The 23,360-nt window shown below is 52.7% G+C and overlaps 1 protein-coding gene across 11 annotated transcripts in view; it reads left to right on the top strand.

The window, feature by feature from the left end:
* LOC111845839 (histone-lysine N-methyltransferase 2C-like) overlaps positions 1–23,360 on the top strand; it is a 78,004-nt gene that overhangs the window by 25,188 nt on the left and 29,456 nt on the right. For 7 of the 11 annotated variants that reach the window (XM_072711232.1, XM_072711228.1, XM_072711227.1 and 4 more), the window contains exons 9-31: positions 1,224–1,395; positions 1,958–2,072; positions 3,102–3,277; positions 3,999–4,144; positions 8,645–8,740; positions 8,843–9,573; positions 11,095–11,214; positions 13,570–13,686; positions 14,065–14,169; positions 14,526–14,630; positions 16,073–16,254; positions 16,390–16,554; positions 16,808–16,917; positions 17,092–17,187; positions 17,273–17,485; positions 18,457–18,585; positions 19,305–19,424; positions 19,592–19,719; positions 20,250–20,439; positions 21,034–21,138; positions 21,262–21,309; positions 22,818–22,955; positions 23,266–23,298. In XM_072711232.1, the coding sequence (XP_072567333.1) occupies positions 1,224–1,395; positions 1,958–2,072; positions 3,102–3,277; positions 3,999–4,144; positions 8,645–8,740; positions 8,843–9,573; positions 11,095–11,214; positions 13,570–13,686; positions 14,065–14,169; positions 14,526–14,630; positions 16,073–16,254; positions 16,390–16,554; positions 16,808–16,917; positions 17,092–17,187; positions 17,273–17,485; positions 18,457–18,585; positions 19,305–19,424; positions 19,592–19,719; positions 20,250–20,439; positions 21,034–21,138; positions 21,262–21,309; positions 22,818–22,955; positions 23,266–23,298 (3,540 nt within the window). The remainder of the gene's footprint in view (positions 1–1,223; positions 1,396–1,957; positions 2,073–3,101; positions 3,278–3,998; positions 4,145–8,644; positions 8,741–8,842; positions 9,574–11,094; positions 11,215–13,569; positions 13,687–14,064; positions 14,170–14,525; positions 14,631–16,072; positions 16,255–16,389; positions 16,555–16,807; positions 16,918–17,091; positions 17,188–17,272; positions 17,486–18,456; positions 18,586–19,304; positions 19,425–19,591; positions 19,720–20,249; positions 20,440–21,033; positions 21,139–21,261; positions 21,310–22,817; positions 22,956–23,265; positions 23,299–23,360) is intronic. The other 4 variants (XM_072711229.1, XM_072711231.1, XM_072711234.1 and 1 more) reach the window with 4 other exon arrangements.

The following is a 23,360-nucleotide window of genomic DNA, read 5'->3' as shown; positions in this document are numbered from 1 at the left end:
TTAGCGTTAGCATGGATCCATCATGGTTAGTGATAGCACTGATCTGTCAAGTCAGCTTTAGCGTTAGCATGGATCCATCTGGGTTAGTGATAGCGCTGATCTGTCAAGTCAGCTTTAGCGTTAGCATGGATCCATCATGGTTAGTGATAGCGCTGATCTGTCAAGTCAGCTTTAGCGTTAGCATGGATCCATCTGGGTTAGTGATAGCACTGATCTGTCAAGTCAGCTTTAGCGTTAGCATGGATCCATCATGGTTAGTGATAGCACTGATCTGTCAAGTCAGCTTTAGCGTTAGCATGGATCCATCATGGTTAGTGATAGCACTGATCTGTCAAGTCAGCTTTAGCGTTAGCATGGATCCATCATGGTTAGTGATAGCACTGAACTGTCCAGTCAGCTTTAGCGTTAGCATGGATCCATCATGGTTAGTGATATCACTGATCTGTCAAGTCAGCTTTAGCGTTAGCATGGATCCATCTGGGTTAGTGATAGCGCTGATCTGTCAAGCCAGCTTTAGCGTTAGCATGGATCCATCATGGTTAGTGATAGCACTGATCTGTCAAGTCAGCTTTAGCGTTAGTATGGATCCATCAGGGTTAGTGATAGCACTGAACTGTCCAGTCAGCTTTAGCGTTAGCATGGATTCACCATGGTTAGTGATAGCACTGATCTGTCAAGTCAGCTTTAGCGTTAGCATGGATCCATCATGGTTAGCGATAGCACTGACCTGTCAAGTCAGCTTTAGCGTTAGCATGGATCCATCAGGGTTAGTGATAGCACTGATCTGTCAAGTCAGCTTTAGCGTTAGCATGGATCCATCATGGTTAGTGATAGCACTGATCTGTCAAGTCAGCTTTAGCGTTAGCATGGATCCATCACGGTTAGTGATAGCACTGACCTGTCAAATCAGCTTTAGCATTAGCGTTAGCATGGATCCATCAGGGTTAGTGATAGCACTGATCTGTCACATCAGCATTAGTGTTAGCCAGCGTTAGTGTTTACCACCACTCAAATCATTCATTGGCCATAAGCAGTCACTACCCTGAGTCACTACCTGTGACTTTCTGAGTAGGGCCTCAGAAACATTAGAAGCATTAGTGTTAATGTCAGCATTCGCATTTAGCGTTGGCACAAATCAGTGAAACCAGGGCGTTAGCATGAACAAACGATGCAGCTCGCTGTCCCTTGACACGTGTCCCCATGTCTGTCCCCACTGCCCGCAGCCAAGGAGCAGGCCAACTGCGCGGTGTGTGACAGCCCCGGCGATCTGCATGACCAGTTGTTCTGCACCAGCTGTGGGCAGCACTACCACGGCGTGTGCCTGGACGTGGCCCCCACCCCGCTCAAGCGAGCCGGCTGGCAGTGCCCTGAGTGCAAGGTGTGCCAGACATGCAAGTGAGTCCCGCCTGACCGGCGACCGGGGCGCCATGACCCATCTGCGGAGCCGGTCTAACGGCGGGGGCGGGGGCAGGGGTGACAGTGTGCTCCGGCAGCCCTAGCCCTGTTTATCGAGGCGTAACCCAAAGCTCAGACGCTGCCCTGGTAACGAGAGGTGAGCCTGCATCAGCAGGGGATCTGAAACCAGTGAACGCTCTGAGAGTGCCGGCCCGTGGGTGTGAGGTTTCAGCGTCTCAGCAGAGCATGGCGCTCCTGCGGCTTCCTGGCTGAGCCGCGCCCCCCCCCCCTCACTCCGGTGCCCCAGAGTTTCACGTGAACCTGACTCAGGCAAGCCGGAAGCTGCGGCTTGGTGTCACCCTAGGCTCACTCCGCCCCCCACGCGAACCGAGAGGCACGATAGGGGCTGGAGCCTCAAACAGGCATCTGCCGCGCAGAGGCTGGAGCAGCGCGGTGGCCGTCCCTGCCCGGTTCGCCCCATCGTGGAGGTGGCGATATTATTAATAGTCACCCACATAGCGGCTAAACGAATGATAACCATCTGAGATCGGCTTCCTTTCAGAAACCCGGGAGAAGACAGCAAGATGCTGGTGTGTGACATGTGCGACAAAGGCTACCACACCTTCTGCCTGCAGCCTGTGATGGAATCCATCCCCACGAATGGGTGGAGGTGTAAGGTACGGGTCGGCAAAGCAGGTGGGGGGGGGGGATGTAACTGCTTTTGTTGTTTCTCTGGCTGGGAGTCCCTCTCTTTCACAACACCTCCTCACTCTCGCTCATTATCGGAAATTGCAGCGTACTCTGGTGCTGTAGCTGAAGCAAACGGGTCAGGAGGGTCGGGGTGGGGGGGGGGGGGGGCTCGTGTGAGTGCTGACTTCTTCATAGGTGTACTGGGTGCCAGCGACGGGCCGCTGCGTCCTCAGGCTCAGGCAAAAGGAATGGATGTATCTGCTTTTCTATTTTCCCAGTAATGAAATTGCTCCTTCTCATATTTTTACGATTATTTTTTAATGGAGCTCGCACCACACGTCTAGTCATCGCCGTCTATCTGATAGCACCCGCCCCCCTTCCCCCGCACCCACGTCTCCCCTCCCCCCCCCAGCTGAGCAGAGAGAATAGCAGGGAAGCGAGGGGGCGGCCTGGTCCAAAACGGAGGGATGAGAATGGAGATGTTGGCTCAGCGGTGCGGTGGGTGGCGCTCCAGGCTGTGTGTGTGTGTGTGTGTGTGTGTGTGTGTGTGAGGTGGGGGGGAGGGGGTGGAGTCAAGGCTGCCCCCGCCTCCGCCCCCGTTTAGAGCCCCTGATTAGCAGCTCGCCCCGGGCCGTCCTGTAATCAATCCCTGTCCGCGCGCTTCGCCTGGGAAAACAACCACCGCTGCCAGAGCAAATTAAGTCATTCTAAGCCATCCGCGGACTGCTTTAACTGCGACCGCCAGTGGGGGGAGGGGACCAGAGTTCAGGCGGGACAGACCATTCACTGTGGTGTGTGGGGGCCACCTTGGCGTGACTCCAGTAGCCTGTTGTCAGTCCCCGCAGCTGCCAAGACGGCTCCTTCTGTCATGTCGCTACATGGTTGACTTCCAACTCCTGTACAAGGTTTGAGGGCAGGGCTGGATTGTTTCGGAGCATTCCGGACTGCTGGTGATGGGAGAAACGGCTCGCGCTGGGGCATGTGGTTAACGGCGCCCCCTTTCTTCCTCTCCCCAGTACTGCAGGGTATGCATCCAGTGTGGCACCAGGAGCAGTGCGCAGTGGCACCACAACTGCCTGCTGTGTGAGAGCTGCTTCCAGCAGCAGGACCCGACGGGGTGCTGCCTGGTCTGCGGGAATGCTGGGAACCCAGAGCTCCACAAGGACGTGCTGTCCTGTCACCTCTGCAGAAGGTACGCGGCCCCGCTGCGCTACGTAACCGCGACACATCAGCGCTTTCCGCACCTCCACTCCTCTTCCATTACTCGGCTCGCTGCGTTGTTTATGTCGCCATGGTTACGCCTCCCCCCTCCCTCCACGTCCCACATCTCCCGGGACACTCGGCGCACACACAGCATTGGTTCCACTGTTCAGCCGGGATATCCGCTGTGTGTGACCCGCTCGTTTTGACTGGCTGACGCGGGCCTCGGCCGGATCCTGGGATTCCGGGCTGATCCGTAGAATTATCACGGTGAATCCAGTGTGACAGCATAACCTGACACACCATAAACTGGGCTCTAATTATACCCATTAAGCCTTTAATAAAGATGAAACGAGGGAGATTGAATTGGTCTCTCCAAATTCGTCCGTGGAATGTGATTGCGTGTGAGCATTTGTGTGTATCTGCCCTGTGATGGACTGGCATCCCGTCCAGGGAAGATTCTCCAGCCCCTAATCAGGAAAAGCCGTTCGGATTGATGGATGGATGGATGGATGGATGGATGAAATGTAGTTTCAGTGTTTTGTTCTTCTTTTGTATTCCCATGTTGCGTAGCTGTTTTTAAGTCTTTATCCCTTTTGCCGCGTGTGTCTCTCCTGACTGCTTCGGCATTTACTGGCCATGGGGCAGAATCCACTACCCCTCCCCCGAGTCGTGGCCATCGGGTGGGGGTAACCCTTCCCTTACGCTTCTAGGTGGCTCCACCCGGAGTGCGAGCAGCCGGCTGAGAGGGACGCAGACGCCCCGCAGAGGGAGGACTACGTCTGCGCAGACTGCAGGCAGGCAGAGCTGGATGGCGCCCCGGAGGAGGGGACCCACGGCGTCACGGAGCCAGTGCCAGGTGGGTCTGCCGGCAGGACTCGCCGCAGCTCGGCTCGGTTCCGCCGTTATCGCCGTCTGGCCCGAAAGGCCCGTGTTTGCTCAGCAAATTAAATACAGATGAAAGGAGCCCGCGGGCCGCTTGCGGCGCGAGATAACACCAGCACTGAAACAGGCCACCGCCGTGCTGGATTCCGCCAGCAGGCCCCTTCCCAAGGGCCAATTAATCTGCGGCAGACGAATGGCAGTCGGAATACAATGGCGGGCGAAAGCCTGAAGCCAAACGGCCGTGTATGAAACGCCAGGCCTGATTGGCACTGCGGCTTCTTTCACTGCAGCTGGGTGGTTTTCTGTGTGCCCCCCCCCACACCTGGCAAGGTGGGGGGAACACTCTATCGCCAAAGTCGGCCGCGATTGCGATTACTTTCGTGGTCATTTCTCTCTTAAATTTTTTTGTTTAATGGGGATCCGAACAAATGTTCCATCAAAGTGTTTGACCGTGTCGGGGTGGGTGGGGGGGGGGGCGGGGCAAAGGGGGTTTTGGTGAAGGAGGGGGGGGTGGGGGTTGGAGAGAAATCTGAGAGTCTTCGCTCCGTGCCAACCTCGAAATTTTTATTGCGATGAAAACTCCCAGAATTAGCAGGGGTCCGCGCGCGGCTTGCTGTAAACACTCCTGCGGTTTCACTGGCGCGGGATCCTCCTTCCCTGCCTGCATTTCATTTTCTGCTTTGCAAATTAAGAGCTTTTTGGCCGGCGCCAGGACGTGTGTGAAGAATGATTATTCACAGTGCTTAGCCCCGAAATATCAAATGCCGGCTCGAATTTGGATCCACTTCCCGAAATGACAGAAGTATTAAATCTGACTCCAGCTTCTCCCAGACTCCCAGTAACAGGTACCATATTTCTGTGGACTTACTGGGATCTCCGCACGGGGTGACGGCTTTACCCCAGCACTGGAGGGCTCCCGGCTCATCGGGCCCTAATTGAGGATCAGATCGACAGCTTAACTGGCATTTGATAGGTTCATGTTTGTTTTGACGACGAGGAGCGTCTCACGGTCGTGTGGATCAGACCGGAGCGCCGACGGTTTTCCGAAATGCCTCGTGAGGAGTAATAGGTCTCTCGAGCACCCAGAACCAGATGGTGCAAAAAGGAGGGGAGAAAAAAAACGAGAAGAAATCCATCTTCCTTCTGAGTAATTGAAGCTCCTCCGGGCTGCTCTCTGGAACGGACATTGTTGTTTGAAGTGATTTCAGGCGCTGTGATCCCTGTCGTTAGCGTCCTTCGGCCTGAACACACCCAGAGGCGACAGATCGATCCACGGCCAGCCGGGCATTTTGGAGATGGTTTAGCGACCCCCGGTATTGTTTCATTCCTGCTGGGGGGGTGGGCATAGAGCCTGTCCAAGACTCTCCACCTGCTTTCACAAAATGCACACACACATACACCCGAACAGAATAGTGATACTTTATTAACCCTTTCTTCTACCCGCCTTGCTTGGGGGTCACAGCACAGGGTCAGCCAGCGTGCAGCGTCCCCCGGAGCTGGGGGTTAAGGGTCTTGCTTAGGGGTCCAACAGTAACATTAGTCCACCCGACCCTGGGAGTAGAACCGGTGACTCTCTGGTGACCTTAGAGTCCTAACCCACTGTATCACACTCCACCAGGCATGTTGTGAAGTAGTAAAATTAAGGGTTTGAAACCCCCTCGAAATTTGCTTCAGCCCCCTGGTCGACAAAGGGGGGGGCCTGCCGGTAGTGTTGCCCGACCCCTTGCAAAATTTCTTTCTGGCTAGAGACTTGCGCACCACCCCTGTTATGCGTATGTCACACACGAGGGCTTGCACAAAAGTGCATGCTGGGACAGAAAGTTATCGCCTTCGGTAGTGAGTGTCAGGCAGCCATCAGCATCCGGTAAGGCCGCACTTCCTTGGGCCACCTGATCACGGTTTAGCCCAGAGGATCGTTACATACTCGGCAGTGTCCTCAGTCTGCATAGCCCATCTCCCCCCACACCCATGGTGTTTTCGACTTTCCGGGCGTGACGGATCACCCTGGAGTGACCGACACCCCTCCTGCTCCGCGGGTAAACGGCCAGGAGCAGCAGGCTTCGGGCATCAGAGAGTAACGGGTCCCCGGCCGGCCGTGTGATCGGCCCCGACCACTAAGATACTCACAGATCCGGATGTTTGCTGGCCACTGAGCACGGGGACCTCGGGCCACTCTCCGCCGTCACTCCTCACTCTGTCGCTGTCGATTGAGGCAGCCGCTTCAGCCACCTCGGGTTTTATCTCATCTTGGTGGCTCCGGCTTACATTTTTGCCGAATCCTCTGCAGAGTGTTTTTTTTTTTCCATGGGGAGTGGGGGGAACTGAACAGCACACACAGACACGCACACACAGGGCTGGTCTGTGTCTCGCAGGAGACGGAGGATCATCTGTGGAAAGTAGCTGCATCTAAATCCATATGTACTGAGATCCTGCTGAGCCATTGTGCTAAATGAGGTGGAGGGGGGGGGGATGTGGAGCTGGTGCAGGGATGGGCCTGGGGCACCGCAGGGGCTTCTGGGTAACACCACCCCAGTGCTCCGCCTCCACACTCTCCCATCACCCCCTACATCTGGACGGTCATGAACATCCTTTAGTTAACTGGAATAAATGAAGGTTCACGTGTCACTGAACACGGAGTAGCTGTGATAAACACAGCTCATGGCTGGTGGGTTGGGTCTGTGCTCGTTAACTGACCCCACCCCCCCCCCCCAAAAAAAAAAAAAAAGAGCAGAGCTGCTCCGTTCAGCTTCAGCGGAATGTCGGCTCTTTTTGCCTCTTCGTGGGTCTGAGTGCAGCCGCCGTGGTCTTTGAGGGAGGCGTGAAGCTATTCAGACTGCACCCTGCTGGACCCCCGCCCCCGCACCGACCCCCGCACTGGATGTTTACTATCGTCATTTTGCACCCGGCGTTTCTGATGCCGGAGCGCCCGTCCTTTGCCAGCCTGGTCTGCCTGTACCAGCTCTGGGCCTGACTTCATGTTTGCCCTGCAGCCTGAAATGGCAGTAATGTAATCTCACAGGCGCGATCTCACAGAGACTCGCACTGCGACAAGCCGAAATGCGGCCCCTGTCCGTCTGAAAGCCAGCCCCCACCGGGGGCGCCCGTGTTCATCTCCCCCACCCTCCCTCTCAATTATTTATCACATCTTGGAATCAAAATTTCTTATTTTCGTTTGAGTCCGTCTTTCAGGTTACTTGCAGACGCAGTGAAACAGCTTTATTCATGTGAGATTCGCATGAGGTTATCGAGGGGGCAGCGTGCCCACGGACATTAATGCGTGGCAGGCCTGGTAGAGTGAGTCCCTGAGCTGGTAGAGTGGGGACCCACCGTACACGGGCACTCAGCTGCCTCTGTGGCCGTTTGACCTTTACTTCTGCGGGATTACATTTATCACCTTGTCGGCCCTCGTTTGCTTTCCAGGAGGAGTACCCGAGCTGTGGGGGGGGGGGCTGGGTTTATTTTATTTTTTTATCAGATCCTCCCTCCAGGATCAGCGGCGTTTGAGACCTGCATCGCCATGGTAACACCTCGCTCAGGCGTGCGGGGTAAATCACAGCTAGCAGGAGGCAGTCTGGGGGAAGGAGGAGCAGAATTTAACCCCCACCCTCGGAGTCCAGAAAGGGGGTTGCCATTAATTCCAGGAGCGTGGTCACCCACCCATGACTCCATCACAGAGGATGCAAAATTACTCGCCGACACCGTGGTGGCGGTCCGGGTGTGAGCTGAGCGTTTACAGAGGGTTCGTGGAGGCCTGCCCACGAAGGAGGCCTGCCCGGTCTGCTTCCTGTGACTAAAATCAAACACGTAGCTGTATGTGGGCCTCTCAGCCTAAGTCAACAAGGCTGTCAGACACAGCTTCTGACTTTCACCTGTGGGAGGCGTTAGTACGCACACGTCACAGGGATGTTAGAACCTGTGATTCGGAAAAATAATGATTTGTTCGTCTGCTGCAAGCTGCCTCAGCGCATGGTGGTCTGAGTCACCTTAGGGAAGGATTTAGCGCGAGGAGGAAATGTTTATTGTGAGAAACGGATAATTATCTTCACCTGGGGGACTTATTGGTTATTGTTAATTAATTCATCACGTCCGTTACGGGGTTTTTGAAGAGTTTCGCTGAAGATGTATATGTTGTTGTTGATTTTTCTTTGCAGTTTCTGGTGAGGGGGCGCAGTGGGGTTCATGAATTAAAGATGGCCGTCCCTGAGCACGGTCACTGCGCTTTTAAACGCGGGTGTGCATGACAGGCCTCTGCACACGGCCTGGGGCTCACACTAATGCAGCGTCCTGCTGAAACACGCTAACAGACCTTTCCTTCTCCCCCATTTACATTTAATTCACACACACCCTGCCACTTCTATAAATTTTAATTCAGGTTATTGAATATATATTAATCGAATTAATTTACACATCCGCGCTGAATTACTTCACTGGCAGTATCATGTGACCGCGCTTTCTGTCGACATTCCTCCCCCAGCTGCAGATATTGGCGGTGAGGCCGCGGAGGAGCGTGCGGCGGACGGGGCGGCGGGTGGAGGAGACCCGGAGGAGGAGCCCCCAGGTATGTGTCACGGTGAGCTGCGGGGGTCACAGTTTCCCGATATGAGCATTTTTGCAAGTCGCCTGGGTCTCATTGTGGATGACGCTCGCTGCTGCGTCTCGTTCCCTCCCTCAGCCGTTCTACTGGCCCCGGAGATCGACGCCCCAGAGGTCCCGACGTCACCGGCGTCGGCTGTGGTTTCCGTGGAGCCGGCGGCAGCGAGCCCTTCGTTGACCCGCAAGGACGAGTGCCCCGACACCACGACGGGAGCCTCGGAGCCGGCGGAGCCCATGGATTGTCCCCCCGAGGACGTGGGCTCCCCTCCCCAGGAGGCCGAGCAGACGGCAGGGGCCGCCGAAAAGGCTCTGGACTCTCCTACCAAAGAGACCAACTCGATTGCGGAAGAAACAATGGAGGTCTCTCCCACGGAACATTCTAGAATGTCTGGAATAGACCAAGCGGCCGATTCCGGGGGCGAAGGGCCACCACCGCCGGAGACTGGCGTCCGGATAGCGTCGGGGTCCGCAGACGAGGCCCCTCCTGGCGCCGAGCCCAGTCCTCCCACAGAGGCGGACTGCGCTCCCGCCAGCGAGCCGGCCCGCTCCGATTTCAGCCCCCCTGCCGAGGACACGCCTTTGAGGCCGTTCATAGCAGAGGCGGCATCGGGAAGTCCCGCCAAGCTGGCTCTGTCCCCACCGTCTGCGGAGGCCTCCCCCACGGAGCCCCCTCCCAGCCAGACCGCCCCCACTCCGCTCGAGCATGCCATACCTTCGACCACCTTCATCTCCATGACGCCTAAAATCGGCATGGGGAAGCCCGCAATCTCCAAGAGGAAGTTCTCCCCTGGAAGACCACGGGCGAAACAGGTAGGTGGCCCGTTTACCAAGCCCTGGATTTGGGGGGGGGGGGTGGCCTTTGCGCCCCACGCTGATTGACATTCCCAGGCTAACGAAGCCTCTGTAGATGGCATCCGTAGTTATAATATTTTTCTGTTGTTTTGATTTTGTCAGTATGAAATTAATCATTAATTAAAGTAGGACATCTTTGCCAGAGTGTGCAAAGCACATCCGTCGCTTTGGTTCTGTAACCTAGGAGAGCGAAGACCTTCATGGACAATATTATTTGCTGGTGTGACACCTACTCTGAGTTCTTATACCACTAAATCTTACATTTTTATTCGAATTTTGTGGTGTTTATTTCATTATAGTTGTGGTTCATTGGCTGCTGGGAATTTCAGGTCAGTTTGAGATGCCGTGTTGCTGATGAACAACGTAAAACAATCAGAGATCCGGGTTCCATTGACATGATGGAGTTTGAGTCAGTGAAGCTGATTGGTGAAAAAAATGATTCCAGATAACTCTGTTTGTGTGTGTGTGTGTCTGTCTGTCTGTGTGAGTGAGAATGTGTGGTATCTTGCTTCCAAATAGCTAATGGAGTGACATGTGTTAACGCGTGGTAGCCACTAAGCCGAAGGCCCCGCCCCCATTGCCGTTAGCGCCGCCGGGTTTGTGAGTCCTGTGACAGAACCAGAAGCTCCGCCTTCCTGGAGTGTCGTAACCGTAGCAACCGAGATGCGAGAAACAAGCGGATCCCTGGCAATGTCGGCAGACGAGGGAAGCTGGGGATTGGGCTTCCAGGAGAGTGTCCAGAACTGTCCAGCATTGCTTACGCGACGTTGCGTTCTTTCAGCTCTGTTTCTGTCCTCACCCCCACGCATGTCCTCGCTGCACGCGCGCGGCCGCGGCTCTCCCTGCTCTCCGTGACGGTGCTGCGGCACCCTCGCCTGCCCCTTTAAAAGCTTGGCCCCACCCTCTTTCCCATGGCCTTGCATCTGTGTCCCGTGTGTTACTCAGCCATGCCGATAATACAGATATTTAGAAATCAAATACGTCCCACAGCCATTTTATTCATGTCTTTAAATGGATTTAAATGATGAGCTTCATTTTGTGATGCGTTTATTCCCTCTACCAAATCCATCCATACATGTCCATCGCATGGTTGTCATTAACGTTATTTTATTTTCATGATGTTGTTTGAGATGTGCTGTGAAACCTGTACTGAAGGACCTGGCATCTTACATGGGAATGAGGCTCCCTACCTACTAATCAGATCAGTGACATGAGCTGTCATCTTATTGGCTGGGCAATTATGAAGTCCCACCCACTTTTATATGTACCTCGTGCATGTATGATGACCTCGATTTTGCATGATTATTCTGTATTGCACTACAGTCATTGCTGCATTGCTTGTTTTGTGTACTAATTTACTACCCCCCCACCTTTTGATCTTGGTTTGTCCCACTTAGCCCCCCCCCTTCCCCTCGTGTTGGCTGTTCATTTTGTCTGGCTTCATCCCTCCTCCCCATTCTCTCATCCGCTGTGCCGTAGGGAGCATGGAGCACCTATGGCAGTGTGAGCTCACCGTCGTGGTCCCCGGACCGCTCGGACGGGTGGGACACCCCAAAGACGAGGCAGGGTCCTGGCTCGCCTCCCTGGAGCATCAGAGTGGTAAATGGCTGGCCGGGGGGTTGGGGGGGGGGGGTGGTGCCCTCATGATGCTGGAAGGATGGGTGGGCGGGTTCTGGTTCATGCAAGCCGGTTCTGACGAGGTGTACACCCCGGAAACGGCTGATGACTGAGACCTCGGCTCTGTTGATGTGATGTGTCCGGCTTGATGGCCCGTAATGGTAGCACATACTCTGCAGATGTGATGTGTCCGGCCTGATGGCCCGTAATGGTAGCACATACTCTGCTAATGTGATGTGATGTGTCCGGCCTGATGGCCCATAATGGTAGCCCATTCTCTGCTGATGTGACGTGGTGTGTCCGGCCTGATGGCTCTTAATGGTAGCCCATACTCTGCTGATGTGCTGTGACGTGTCCGGCCTGATGGCCTGTAATGGTAGCCTATACTCTGCTGATGTGCCGTGACGTGTCCGGCCTGATGGCCCGTAATGGTAATCCATACTCTGCTGATGTGCCGTGACGTGTCCGGCCTGATGGCCCATAGTGGTAGCCCATACTCTGCTTATGTGACGTGATGTGTCCAGCCTGATGGCCCGTAATGATAGCCCATACTCTGCTGATGTGCCATGACGTGTCCGGCCTGATGGCCCATAATGGTAGCCCATACTCTGCTGATGTGACGTGGTGTGTCCGGCCTGATGGCCCGTAATGGTAACCCATAAAAGGCTCACTGAGGGGGCAGAGGATATTCAGAATTACAGCCATTATCCAAAATACTGCCCCCTCATTACCCATCTTGCTGTGCAGACTAAATATTCATTCCAGCTCGTTTAAGTGGCCCAGGGGCCCTTAGTGAGTGGATCCGGCGCTCTGCCGTAAGTGAGTGTATGACAGGGGACATTTAGCTGGAAGGGTGCCCACCGGCTTTACCACGCTAGCTGCCCCGTCGTGTCCACTTGCTGGTTATTAGCATCTGACAGCATGGATCCAGGACGAACCTCCATTAACAGAGGACTCTCACCCATGTGTAAATAAGCCTGTGTGTCAGATCAGCCACCAAGAGCGGCCCTCCTGCGGAATGTTCCGGAGAGGCTGTACAATGTCTGGCCTGGTCGGATCGCGTGTAGAGTGATGGTGTTCACCTTGTCACTCGGACACCGCTGAGTCACACAGCTCTGGGGTCAGGGGCTGCAGCTTCTGGAGATGTGGCCCGGGGTGTTCTGTTCGGTAATCGACCTGCCATTTTGTGAGGGGGTGGGGCAGCGGAGGTGGGTGGGGGTGTGTCGCATCGCCAAAACCGAACGATCATTCATCCCCCGAGCAAACAGGCCTTTGTTTGGCTGTTATGAATCAATTGTGATCTCAATAACGCTTTAATTCCCCGGTATGAATGCGGCCCACAGAGGCACCGTAGGTCCTTTTGTTGAGCGCTCCTTTGTTCTGCGATTTGATAGGCTCATTCCGAGGACTTTTAGGAGTTTGAATTTCAGGGGAGAGCGAGCCGGAGAGCTATCGTATTCACAGCCCCGAAAAGCTCTCGCCTGTCGTGAAATCGGCCACCAGGTTGAGGGGGGACGCTTTTAACATTTAGTTGCCCTTTTTCTGCATGACCATACAAACGGGTTTGTTTGTTTTCCCAGTGTTTGTTGTGATAGCCTCTGATTCTTTCCCTTATTGTTCCGCTCGTGTTTGCCGTAACCGGATCTCTTCCGGACAACATGCAAGCCAGGCACTTAAGCACGGTGGTGTTGGGTTTTCAGGATAATGCAGGGTTTGATGTAGAAGGTGATCTGGAAAGCTCTGTCATTGCAATCTTAGGGGGTTGTTACTTTAAAGACCTTGTCAAAACTAATTTAATTTAATTTTTTCACACTCAGCTCTTATATAAGAGCCTAAAAGTCAAGCCTGCAGGGTCACGTGAATTAGCCAGGTGTTCGGCTCAGAATTTACTTTTAGCTTTTTTCCGTTGACAGACATCTCTATAAATACCAAGAATAAAGAATACAATGTATTGCAAGAAAAACGATATACAACAAAACAGCATAAAAACTACACATGTAATACGAATAGAATACAATGCAAGTAGGATACGAGTTTGAAGATAAAGGATAAAAAAAAAAGATGAGGTATGTACGTGGGAGTGTGCGTCTGCTGAAGGTTTAAACAGGGTACTGTATAAATGTTCAAAAATAACTACATACATTGCAAAAGGTGTAATCATACAAAAGTATCATATAAAAGTGTAAAAGAATGCCTATTAATATGTACTGTTTGGTATGTTATGATAAAGGTGCTTATTCATAAGGTCTTACGTGGAGGTGGGTGCCTCGGTTTTGGGAGGTGGGGATGGGGCACGGCGGTGTCACCCAGAAACGCTGGACCTTTCACTCCCCGCAGGGACGCGGCTCGGGCTTCCCGGGGAAGAGGAGGCCTCGGGGGTCGGGCCTGTCCGGGAGAGGAGGCCGGGGCCGCTCCAAGCTGAAGAATGGCGTTACCCCCATCGTGGCTCCGGGGGTAAGTCTCCTCAGCTTCTCCAGGGTGTCATTTCACAGCCACATCGGCTGACATGCTGCCCTTACGTAACTAGGGGTGAATGAAGTGGGCGGGACTTAAAATGCTGTCAATCATCAGCAGTGTCAGCTCACTTCCTGTTGAATCCAGCACCATGGTTTTTAGCAGCCTTTCATCAATAGTGTTACGCCTTGTTAAAAGTCTTAGGCCTCGTTATTAATTACAGGATGGGGGGGGGGGATATTAATGAATAATAGGGTTAAGTAAGTTCCATTGGGAGGTAGCGGCACTCGATTGAACATTAATGGCATGTCGCTGTTAGCCTAGCGCTTAGCATTACTGCTGAAAGAGGACTGACGCGTTTGCATGCCCCTGGCCCAGGTGAGCATCCCGGAGACGCCATACATGGTGAAGGAGGAGGAGGAAACCGCCATGCACAGCACCATGGTCATGTTCTCCAGCAGCGACGGCTTCACCCTCAAGCAGGTGGGTCTCCCCTTCATAAGTCCCTTTCATTTTGGAGGCATGAGCCAGTTCCTGGGGGAGGGACTGGGTGGCGGTTTTACAGGTGAATTGACGACCACGGAGAGGGGATATAGTGTTTATATCTAATGTAGTATCCTCTGCAGTCTATGTCCTCCTTCCTGTAAGTAGTTTTCCTCCCTCGCAGTCTAACTTCTGCTTTGGGGCCTGTTGTTCACAACCTGCTGGGGTCTGATTCTGTATCAGTGTTTTCCTTTAGAACAGCGTGTCCTGCTGTGTGCAGATGTACGTGTGTGTGTGTGTGTGTGTGTGTGTGTCTGTCTCCTAACCCTAACCCCAACCCCTCTGCCCTCTTACAGGACATGTGCGTGGTCTGCGGTAGTTTCGGGCAGGGTGCTGAGGGCCGGCTCCTGGCCTGTGCCCAGTGTGGCCAGTGCTACCACCCCTTCTGTGTCAACATCAAGGTAAGACAGCACCCCCCCCCCTCCCCCCACCTCCCGGACCAGACTCCTGGTTTTACACCCCGCTTGCCCTGTCTGTTGGCAGTGCGTCTTACCAAGCCTCCATCCCCCCCCCCTCTCTCCCGCCATCCCTCCGTCATGCAGTGAGACCTGAGCGGTCACTTCCCAGCAGGCCGTGCGGCGCCAGCGTGCCCCTCCAGTGAGGCGCTTAGCGCCGATGGCTTTGCTAATTATCCAGCTGCGTGCACGGCTAAAACGTAAGCCGGATGAGTCGCTTCGGAAAAAGAACGATTTAATAACATTATTATCGCACAATCGCAGGCACAAAGGCTGTGTTTTTAAGCTCTGGAGGCGCGAGGCGAGCTTTTTGGGAGGCGCACCTGGGCGCCGCCCCCGCAAGGTGCGCTGCGTTAGCTTTAAGGGCGCTTTGAAGTGATGCGGAGCGCGTAAGTGGATTAAAAGGCCCAACGAAACCCAAACCACGAGGCTCAGCTCAAGAGCACCGCTGATCTATATCAATTAACGCCGCCGCTTACCGTAAACACAGTGTTTCCAGGCTTGGGTAGCCATTCTTGGGCTGGGCGTCTCATGAAGGATTACAGGAGCCGACCTTACGGCATAACTATTAATGTCTTTGTTTTCCTGAGCAGGATATGTGATTCTTATCTGCACAGGCGCATTCGGCTGGATGGGGGGCGGGTCTGAGCCCTTCTCCCCACTTTTGGTGTGTTTGCTGAACCGCTTCCCGTTTCCTGGAAGAAAGGTCATTTCTCTATGTCACTCATACTGAGGACTGGAGCCTTGACGTTAGTCTGTGCCTTTTCTTTTTATTGCGTTATTATAAGTTTTATTGTAGGAAAGCCGTGCGTCGTAACCAGGTCTTAAGTGAATGAGTGAATGGCATTTTTAAATTTTTTTTTTGGCCTTTCTGCATGCCCTAGACCGGGTCGAGCTGCAGCAGCAACAGCCAAGTAGCTGTAAATGCTGCAGTTAATTATCACGATGTTTTAAAGTGCTGCTGGGACCCAATGGTTCTGGTGGGTCAGACTCACCTGAGGTGATGCAGCATGATCCAGTGTTTTCTCACATGTGCATGTCTGCAGTATAAAACCTTTGTCTTTCTTCATTTTGTATTAACAATGACCTCCCTAGACCATCCCCGCTCTTTCATTCCATTAACTCCACCCAGATATTATTTTTAAGATTTTGTTCATTAGCCCCGCCCCCTCGATCACCCTGTCACCACTTACATCATCCTCTTTTACGCATTTTACTGGCTCCACCCCTTTGATCACCCTTACATCATCATGTTTCACCCGTTTCATTAGCCCCGCCCCTTCGATCACCTTCTCACCACGTCACATCCTCCTTTGTCCATTTCATTAGCCCCGCCCCCTACGTCTCTTTCTCATACCCATGTTCTGTTCAATCTGCCCCCACGCCAGATCACCAAGGTGGTGCTCAGCAAAGGATGGCGCTGCCTGGAATGCACGGTGTGCGAAGCGTGTGGGCAGGCCACCGACCCGGGCCGCCTGCTGCTGTGTGACGACTGTGACATCAGCTACCACACCTACTGCCTGGACCCGCCCCTGCAGACTGTGCCCAAGGGCAGCTGGAAGTGCAAGTGGTGGGTCTCGCACGTGCATCGCATGCCGTGCCCGGCCAGACAAACTCTGAAATTTCGTTTATGCTTCGGTTGCCATTATGCTGAGAGAGTTCAGCACAGTACAGTAAGTGTGATTTATTTTTTTTCTCCTCGCAGGTGCGTTTCCTGTACGCAGTGTGGCGCCACGAGTCCGGGACTGCGCTGCGAGTGGCAGAACAACTACACGCAGTGCGCCCCCTGCGCCAGCCTGGCCACGTGCCCGCTCTGCGCCCGCAGCTACTGCGAGGACGAGCTCATCGTCCAGTGCCGCCAGTGTGACAGGTGGGCGGGGTGCAGCAGGAGTGTCAGGATTAACATACGGGCAGGACTGGCGTCGCAGGAACATACCACAGGGGTTATCCAGGCTGGGCGGTGATATTTCAAAGGGCAGAGTTAGTGTTCTGTGGGCGGTCCTTAGCGATTAGCAAAACTTAGCAGTAACATTGTGTTACTGCACCCATGTTAACGCTTCCTACTGCAAAACCACGTCTTGCATTCTGACCTCGCCTCCCGCTCCACCACACCCCCCGGCCAGGTGGACCCACGCTTCCTGTATAGGCCTGAACTCTGAGGAGGAGTTGGAGAACGCACCCGACAGCAGCTTCGACTGTAGCACCTGCAGGGCACAGACAGCACCATCCCAAGGTAAGGGGCACCTCTGGCCTTGGGTTCATAGTAAGCGATTTCAGTGTGGAGGCAGGTCTTTGGGTTTGTGCAGAACCATCCATCTGTGGGCCAAACCGAAGGCCTCACTGGTGTATGATGGCGTCAATCTGAGAAGATGCCCTTCCATTATGGTGTTCCTTACCTCTTCTGTAGTGCTGTTGCCCCCACCCGTGCCCGTGATCCAGACCGTCACCGAACCGGTGGAGCCCTTGCCCGCCCCGCAGATCATGACCAAGACCAAGGAGCTTGGTAAAGCTGCGCTCTGATTTCATGCACCCTCCCCCCCGCCGTTCCCCCATGCTGCCGTATAACCATGGGCTCCGCCTATCTGCAGAGCCGGGCCGGACGTACACCCAAGACGGCGTGTGCCTGACCGAGCTGGGCCTGTGCCAGCTGCAGAGCCTGGCAGGCCACGGGCCGCGGCGCCGGCGATCGAAACCCAAGCTGAAGCTGCGGATCATCAACCAGAACAGCGTGGCGGTGCTGCAGGCCCCGGCGGACCCGCAGTCCGAACACTCCCGCGACGGGGAGCTGGAGGAGACCAGAGGTAGCTGTGGGAACATAGCCACCAGTTAAATAAATGACTTACCGATTTTCTTGAGCTCTCCGGTATGATGAGAATGCGTGCACCAGTAGGGGCCGCCTTCGGGTACACATGCAGGGCGCTTCCAGTCATTACGTGTTCCCAGAACGGACGGCAGCATATTCATCTAACGTTTTACAGTCGCACTTGTTCACGCGATCGTAGCTTGAGTTCACATGAGGTCGGGGGGGGGGGTTGGGGGGTTAGCTGGAAATAGCCGGCGAACCAAGGTGTATTTTAATGTGACGGTCTTCTGCCACCTCTAGGGTGGTGCTGATTCGTTCCCGTGGAGAAATGGGGATGGAGAGAAGTATTGGCGATAAAATTTAATGGGGGGGAAGTCTTTTGAAAACCACAGTTGGCAAATTGCAGTCTGGGCTTCCCAGTGAGATGAGCGTCACGGTGCTCGGCGAAATTACGGCCTGAACTTCCCACCGACTGCTGTGCTCAGGGGGATGGTGAAGCTCACAAAATCTTAACTGGAGAAACTGCTGCCCCCTTTGGCGCCCCCTATGGGTCAAATGTCAAGACCATTGTTTCCCAACATGGTCCTCGGTTGGGAGCTGGGAGGGAGCAAAAACAGATTGGGACCGGATTGGGAAACACTGGTCTAGACAGTTTGGTGTTGAACTGTCTGTGCTTAGATACAATATGAAGCTTCCATGGCTGACCTAGATAAAGGTGAACGATGACCTAACCTTCCCAGAAACCTCACTGATTATATGTCCAAATGCATCACGGCGATTCCAGAGTCAGAAAGTGCAGATCTCCGACAACAAAAAGCAACACATGAGCATCTTTAAATGGGCCGTTGAGTTCTTCAAGACACCGATGATGTTGCGTCGTTATTGAGCCTAGTCGATATAATTTGCGTTACTCGAAGGGGGGGGGGGGCGGACACAGTCATTTACCTGCCGCTGCTGATCTGCTGCTAGAGGGTGAACTTCTGGACTGTGATGGCAAGTCAGACTCCAGCCCCGAGCGGGAACCTGCTGATGAAGACTCCAAGGGACCTGAGGGAACCGACGGGGCCAAGAAGAGGAAGAGAAAACCGTACCGACCAGGTAGGGTGCCGCTTCCTTGCTGAGGCATTCTGGGTAAAGCCTATTGTGTGTGTCACCATGGGTTGCTAGTGAGCCATAGGTTTTCATTCTTCTGGCAGTGGCCCTGAATTTGGGCTCCCTGGGACTGTAATGAGGCGTAACCAAAAATACGGTGGACTTGTGCAAATGGTCGGTATGAGCGTCCATTTCCTGCGTGGCATGTTAAGCTCGACTGAGCCAGGCTTAGTCTTGCCGCTCAGTGTGGAGCTCGCTAACTGTTTAAAGAGAAAAATCTGTAGGAGCTTCAGCCCTCCAAGAATTCCGACCAAGAATTTGTATTTATTAGTAGGTTTGATTGGCGTCTGTAGCAGCCAGGAAAGGCGATTCCCCCTCTGGCCCAGATCATGGTTCGATTATCAGCGATAACATTCACCAGCTGTGAGCTAGATCATATAATAGCAGAATGAAATACATACGGTTTCCTTGGAGACAGTTGGGCTGAGTCAGCTGTATGCTATTATTTCAGGTTAATTTTTTTCCTGAAATTGTTTAGGTAAATTTGTAGATTCCAATGACACACAATTTCAGGACTTTCTAATATTCAGCAGGTAAATGAGTAACCTGTCTGCTATTAGATTTGGTTGAAAGTTGTTTCTTCGCAAATTGTTGGAGTTTATATTATATTTGGTCACATTGTGTGTGGTTGGGCTGATTTCCTGCCTTCTGATTGGCCCCTGCAGGTATCGGTGGGTTCATGGTACGACAGAGAAGTCGAACTGGCCAAGGGAAGAACAAACGTTGTCTTACCAGGAAGGATTCCTCGGGCTCTGTGTCTGAGAACCTTCTTGGCAAGGATGAAGGTGTGGACACCCCCCACCCCCCACCCAGTTTCAGTGTTTGCGTTCACATCCACATTTTTCTAAAATGAATTAGTTGACATTTGTTGCTTGAGGTGCCACCATGACACCGAGTTTGTGGTACCCATGTGAGCTCCCTGTGTGACTGTAACCTCTTTCGGTCACTGAAGGTTGGACTGAGATGCCAGATACCCCAGTAGATGAGACCCCCCCTGGCTCTGAGGGTCTAGAGAAAGCTAAGAAGCGTTACAGGAAGCGCAGAAGCAAACTGGAAGAGGAATTCCCCTCGTACCTGCAGGTTCGATTGCCTTTGGGGGCTGGGCTTGCTGTGTTTATGTGAAAAGGCTTGCAGGTTGATCTCTTCTGTTCCATTAATGGCCATCTGACAACGTCAGGCCTGAACGTTGCGGGAGTGGCTGTGACTCACACAGCTACTGAGTTCATGGGTTTAACCTGACAGATTCATACCGCAGAATCGGCAGTGTTTCTGAGATTTTTATACTCCCCGAATGGAAAATGGGGTTTCAAGTTGTCATTTGTCTGTGCACTGCAACGGATTATTCTTCTGCTTTAAAAAAAATGACGGCTTGTTTTGCTTAAGAAATGAAAGAAAGGTGTTTCAGGTGATTCTGATGTCTGGTGATTCTGATATTTGATTCCAATATCTAATGATTTTGACATTGATGATTTGACATCTGGCGTCCGTTCCCCATGTTTATCCCTCGTGAGTGTTGCACGGATGCAGTTTGGTTGCCGGGCCGCGATATCTGTGCTGCTTTTGTTTCCGGAGACGTTACTGTGGTTCTTTGGTTCCCTGATCCTTCACAGGAAGCCTTCTTTGGGAAGGACCTGCTGGACAGGAGCAAGCAGAACCGGCAGTGCATGGAGCCTGGGTTTACTGACGACGACCGGGCGCAGTCCAACAGCAAGCCCGCCGGCGCTGGCTTCCTGAGCCCCCCTTTGGGCCCGCTGCTCGGCTCAGCTGCCCCGCCCCTCTCTGCCAAAACCGGTCCTCTGCGTACGTACACGCCGAGATGAGCACCAAAGACCTCACATTACCACCATTTGGTAACAGAGCAGGATTCAAAATATACAGCTGTTTAAATGGTGTTCAATTGCTGATCTGTGCAAATATAAGCTATGCTAATGTAGTGATACCAAAAAAATTCTAAATAATAATAACGATTCTGCTCGCCATCAGTGACCCGTTAGGCCTAATCACCCGGCCTGGCAGCAAAGCTAATTACCAACCTCCTTCTATCTAATCAATTCTGAGTGGGAATGAATGAGCTCAGTCAGATCTACTGCCTCCGGGAGGTGACTTAATGGCACTACTCTAGACACATCCAGCGCTCCCTGTATCGACAATACCGGCTCAGCAATGCCCCCTGGGTTTCTCCCCAGCCTCTGCGAACACAATGAACCATTTTTTAAAAAATGTTTTGAATCATTTGCGCTTATAAAGGCCGCCGAATAGACCGTAGCCTTCCAGACTGTAGGGATACGCTTCCTGGGTGTGACTGTTGCAGAATTAGCCCCAGATTAGCGCAGGAAGCTAACGTGCAATGTAAAAGTGAGTGAGTGGGGCTGGCGTGCCTGTTTGCTTCCCCAGCCAGCACCGAGGACCCCTTACTGGACCTGTCGGAGGTGCTGAACACGGACAACGACATCCTGGGAATGCTGTCGGGGGATCTGGTGAAGCCAGCTGAGCATCGAGGTGAGCCGTCGCCATGGACACGGGCTGTTGTCATGTTCCCACCCCCCATGGTTTGCCATTGTCCGGTCCTACCTCTCCATCCACTCCATCATCACATTCACCCGTTTTGTCCGGTTCCTGTAGGTCTTCATTTAAGCCGCTTCCAGGTCGAGAGCTCCACCTCTCCATTTGGTAAGGAATGAACCATGGCTTAACCATGGCTTAGTGGCCCCAACCCCTCCCCCCTCCCCTGCAGCACAGCACACCCTGCATGTGCCCCAACCCCACCCCCAATCTCCATAGTGTCGTTATGGTGTGTAGCAGTAGTCTAACTGCTTTATTAATGTCCTTTGATGTGATAACACTGCTTAAATATGTAAATTAATCTGTATGCGGGCAGTTTAAGTAATAATTCATCAGTCAGGTTTATAAATTCAGCCAGCGTGTTCTTCCGAATTCATACTCTGGTACCCCTGATTCGCTCATTCGGGTGTCAGTGCTGAAGAACGTCTCCTAGTGAGGCCCTAGTCTCTGACAGTACAGTCTTGGTGCCGTACTAATCACTGGTGTACCGTACATGGACAGTACAGCACAGGGCCAAGCCTGCTGTTGGTGGCTCAGTACTTCTATTTCATATAGGAGCATTCATTTAGTCAAAAGTCTGGATATTTGATTGGCCTGTAAAATACAGCTGTAACAGCTTAATGTCTAAAGCAGGTGCTGGTACTTGATCTCTTTATTAATTGCCTGCCTGAAACATTTGTGTAACCAAGGCAGTTATCAGTTAATTTAGTGGATTAATAGTAACCTTACTATTAGCTCACAAGTCTCTGCCGTACCCATGAAATTGACAGAATCAATCCGCTCTGTTTTTAATGATCCTTACTTATCGGAGTGACATGGTGTAATTTTCCACTCAGATGAGCCCTATTCTGCCTACTTGGGCCCCCAAGTACCACAGCAAAGCGGAGGATGTGTCAGTCTCATTAGGCCGTTGACGTTTTGACTCCCGTTTGTTTCCTTTATCTCCACATGGCAACCCCAGTGCAGATCGGTCGCCAGATCTTCTTTTCTGCAGTCTCGATGGGCTTGTAGTCTTAAGGCTGGTTCATGCTTCTCCGCACGCGTACCGGCGGACGTGTCTGCTCGAGCGTTCATGACGCGTTTGATGTCATCGTGCACCTCCGCAGACAAATGCCTGCCGCACTACAAATTTGTGTTCGTGCGACTCTGGACACACTGCGCATGATCGATTCGCTAGCGTCCGCTTTAAATACCAACATGGATGCTTATGACAAGCATTGGGATATTTTGCAAACCCTACATACTATTTACAAGGTTATAGAACTGTTACATACATGTAAATACGCATGTATGTGAGTGCAGACTTGTTTGACCAAAGGCAACCCTGAATTTGTAAAACATAGAGAAAGGGATACAAACCTCACTGTTGTGGTATGTGTGCTGGGAATATCAGAATAATCATTATATTAATATTGTTAATAAAAATACATATAAAACATAGCATGTGCAAAGTATGCGGCTTGACCAGAGAACTACGAACATTTCCATCTACACATATACAGACTGGATGCACGAGTATTGCGCTTGTGCAGAGAAGTGTGAACCAACCTTTACGAATGTGGTCAGGGGATGGAATTAAATACAGAATGTCTCCATCTGTGTGTGACCCCTACTAGCTGGTCTGAGCATTGGCCCCCTTGCAGACGACTCTGCCACAGTCCCCCCGACACCCCCCGGGCGAGGACCCCGACCACTACCGGAGGAGCCTCTGGATGGGATCCTGAGTCCCGAGCTGGACAAGATGGTCACTGATGGTACGGAAGAGGCGTGGTACATTCTCCGTATCAATAACAAAGGCAGCGGCCTTCTGTCTGTGCAGAAACATGCAAACTGCTTGAATATTGCAGGTGGTTAGTGTCATAAATGTTAGTTTAATTAATATGGGAGTTGAGTGATGAGTAATGTGATGTCACACGTTTAGGCTTTAGTGATTTGTATAGCAGTTTGTGTTTAGACCCATATGCACAGTCTGGAAACCAAAATTCCAAATGTCGTCTTTTTCTCCGTGATCTTCCTGATACAAAACCTAATTATGAGGATTTTTTTTTTTTTCCCCTGTCACAGGTGCGATTCTCAGCAGGCTTCAGCAAATTCCAGGTCTGTTGTCTTGGACTCTTGCATATTCTGTTATTAATTAGCATGTTACACCAGTAACACTC

Source organism: Paramormyrops kingsleyae, chromosome 4 (genome assembly GCF_048594095.1).
Source record: "Paramormyrops kingsleyae isolate MSU_618 chromosome 4, PKINGS_0.4, whole genome shotgun sequence".
Classification (NCBI taxonomy): domain Eukaryota; kingdom Metazoa; phylum Chordata; class Actinopteri; order Osteoglossiformes; family Mormyridae; genus Paramormyrops; species Paramormyrops kingsleyae.
Note: the sequence above shows the minus strand (reverse complement) of the source record. Positions and strands in the feature narration are given on the sequence as shown.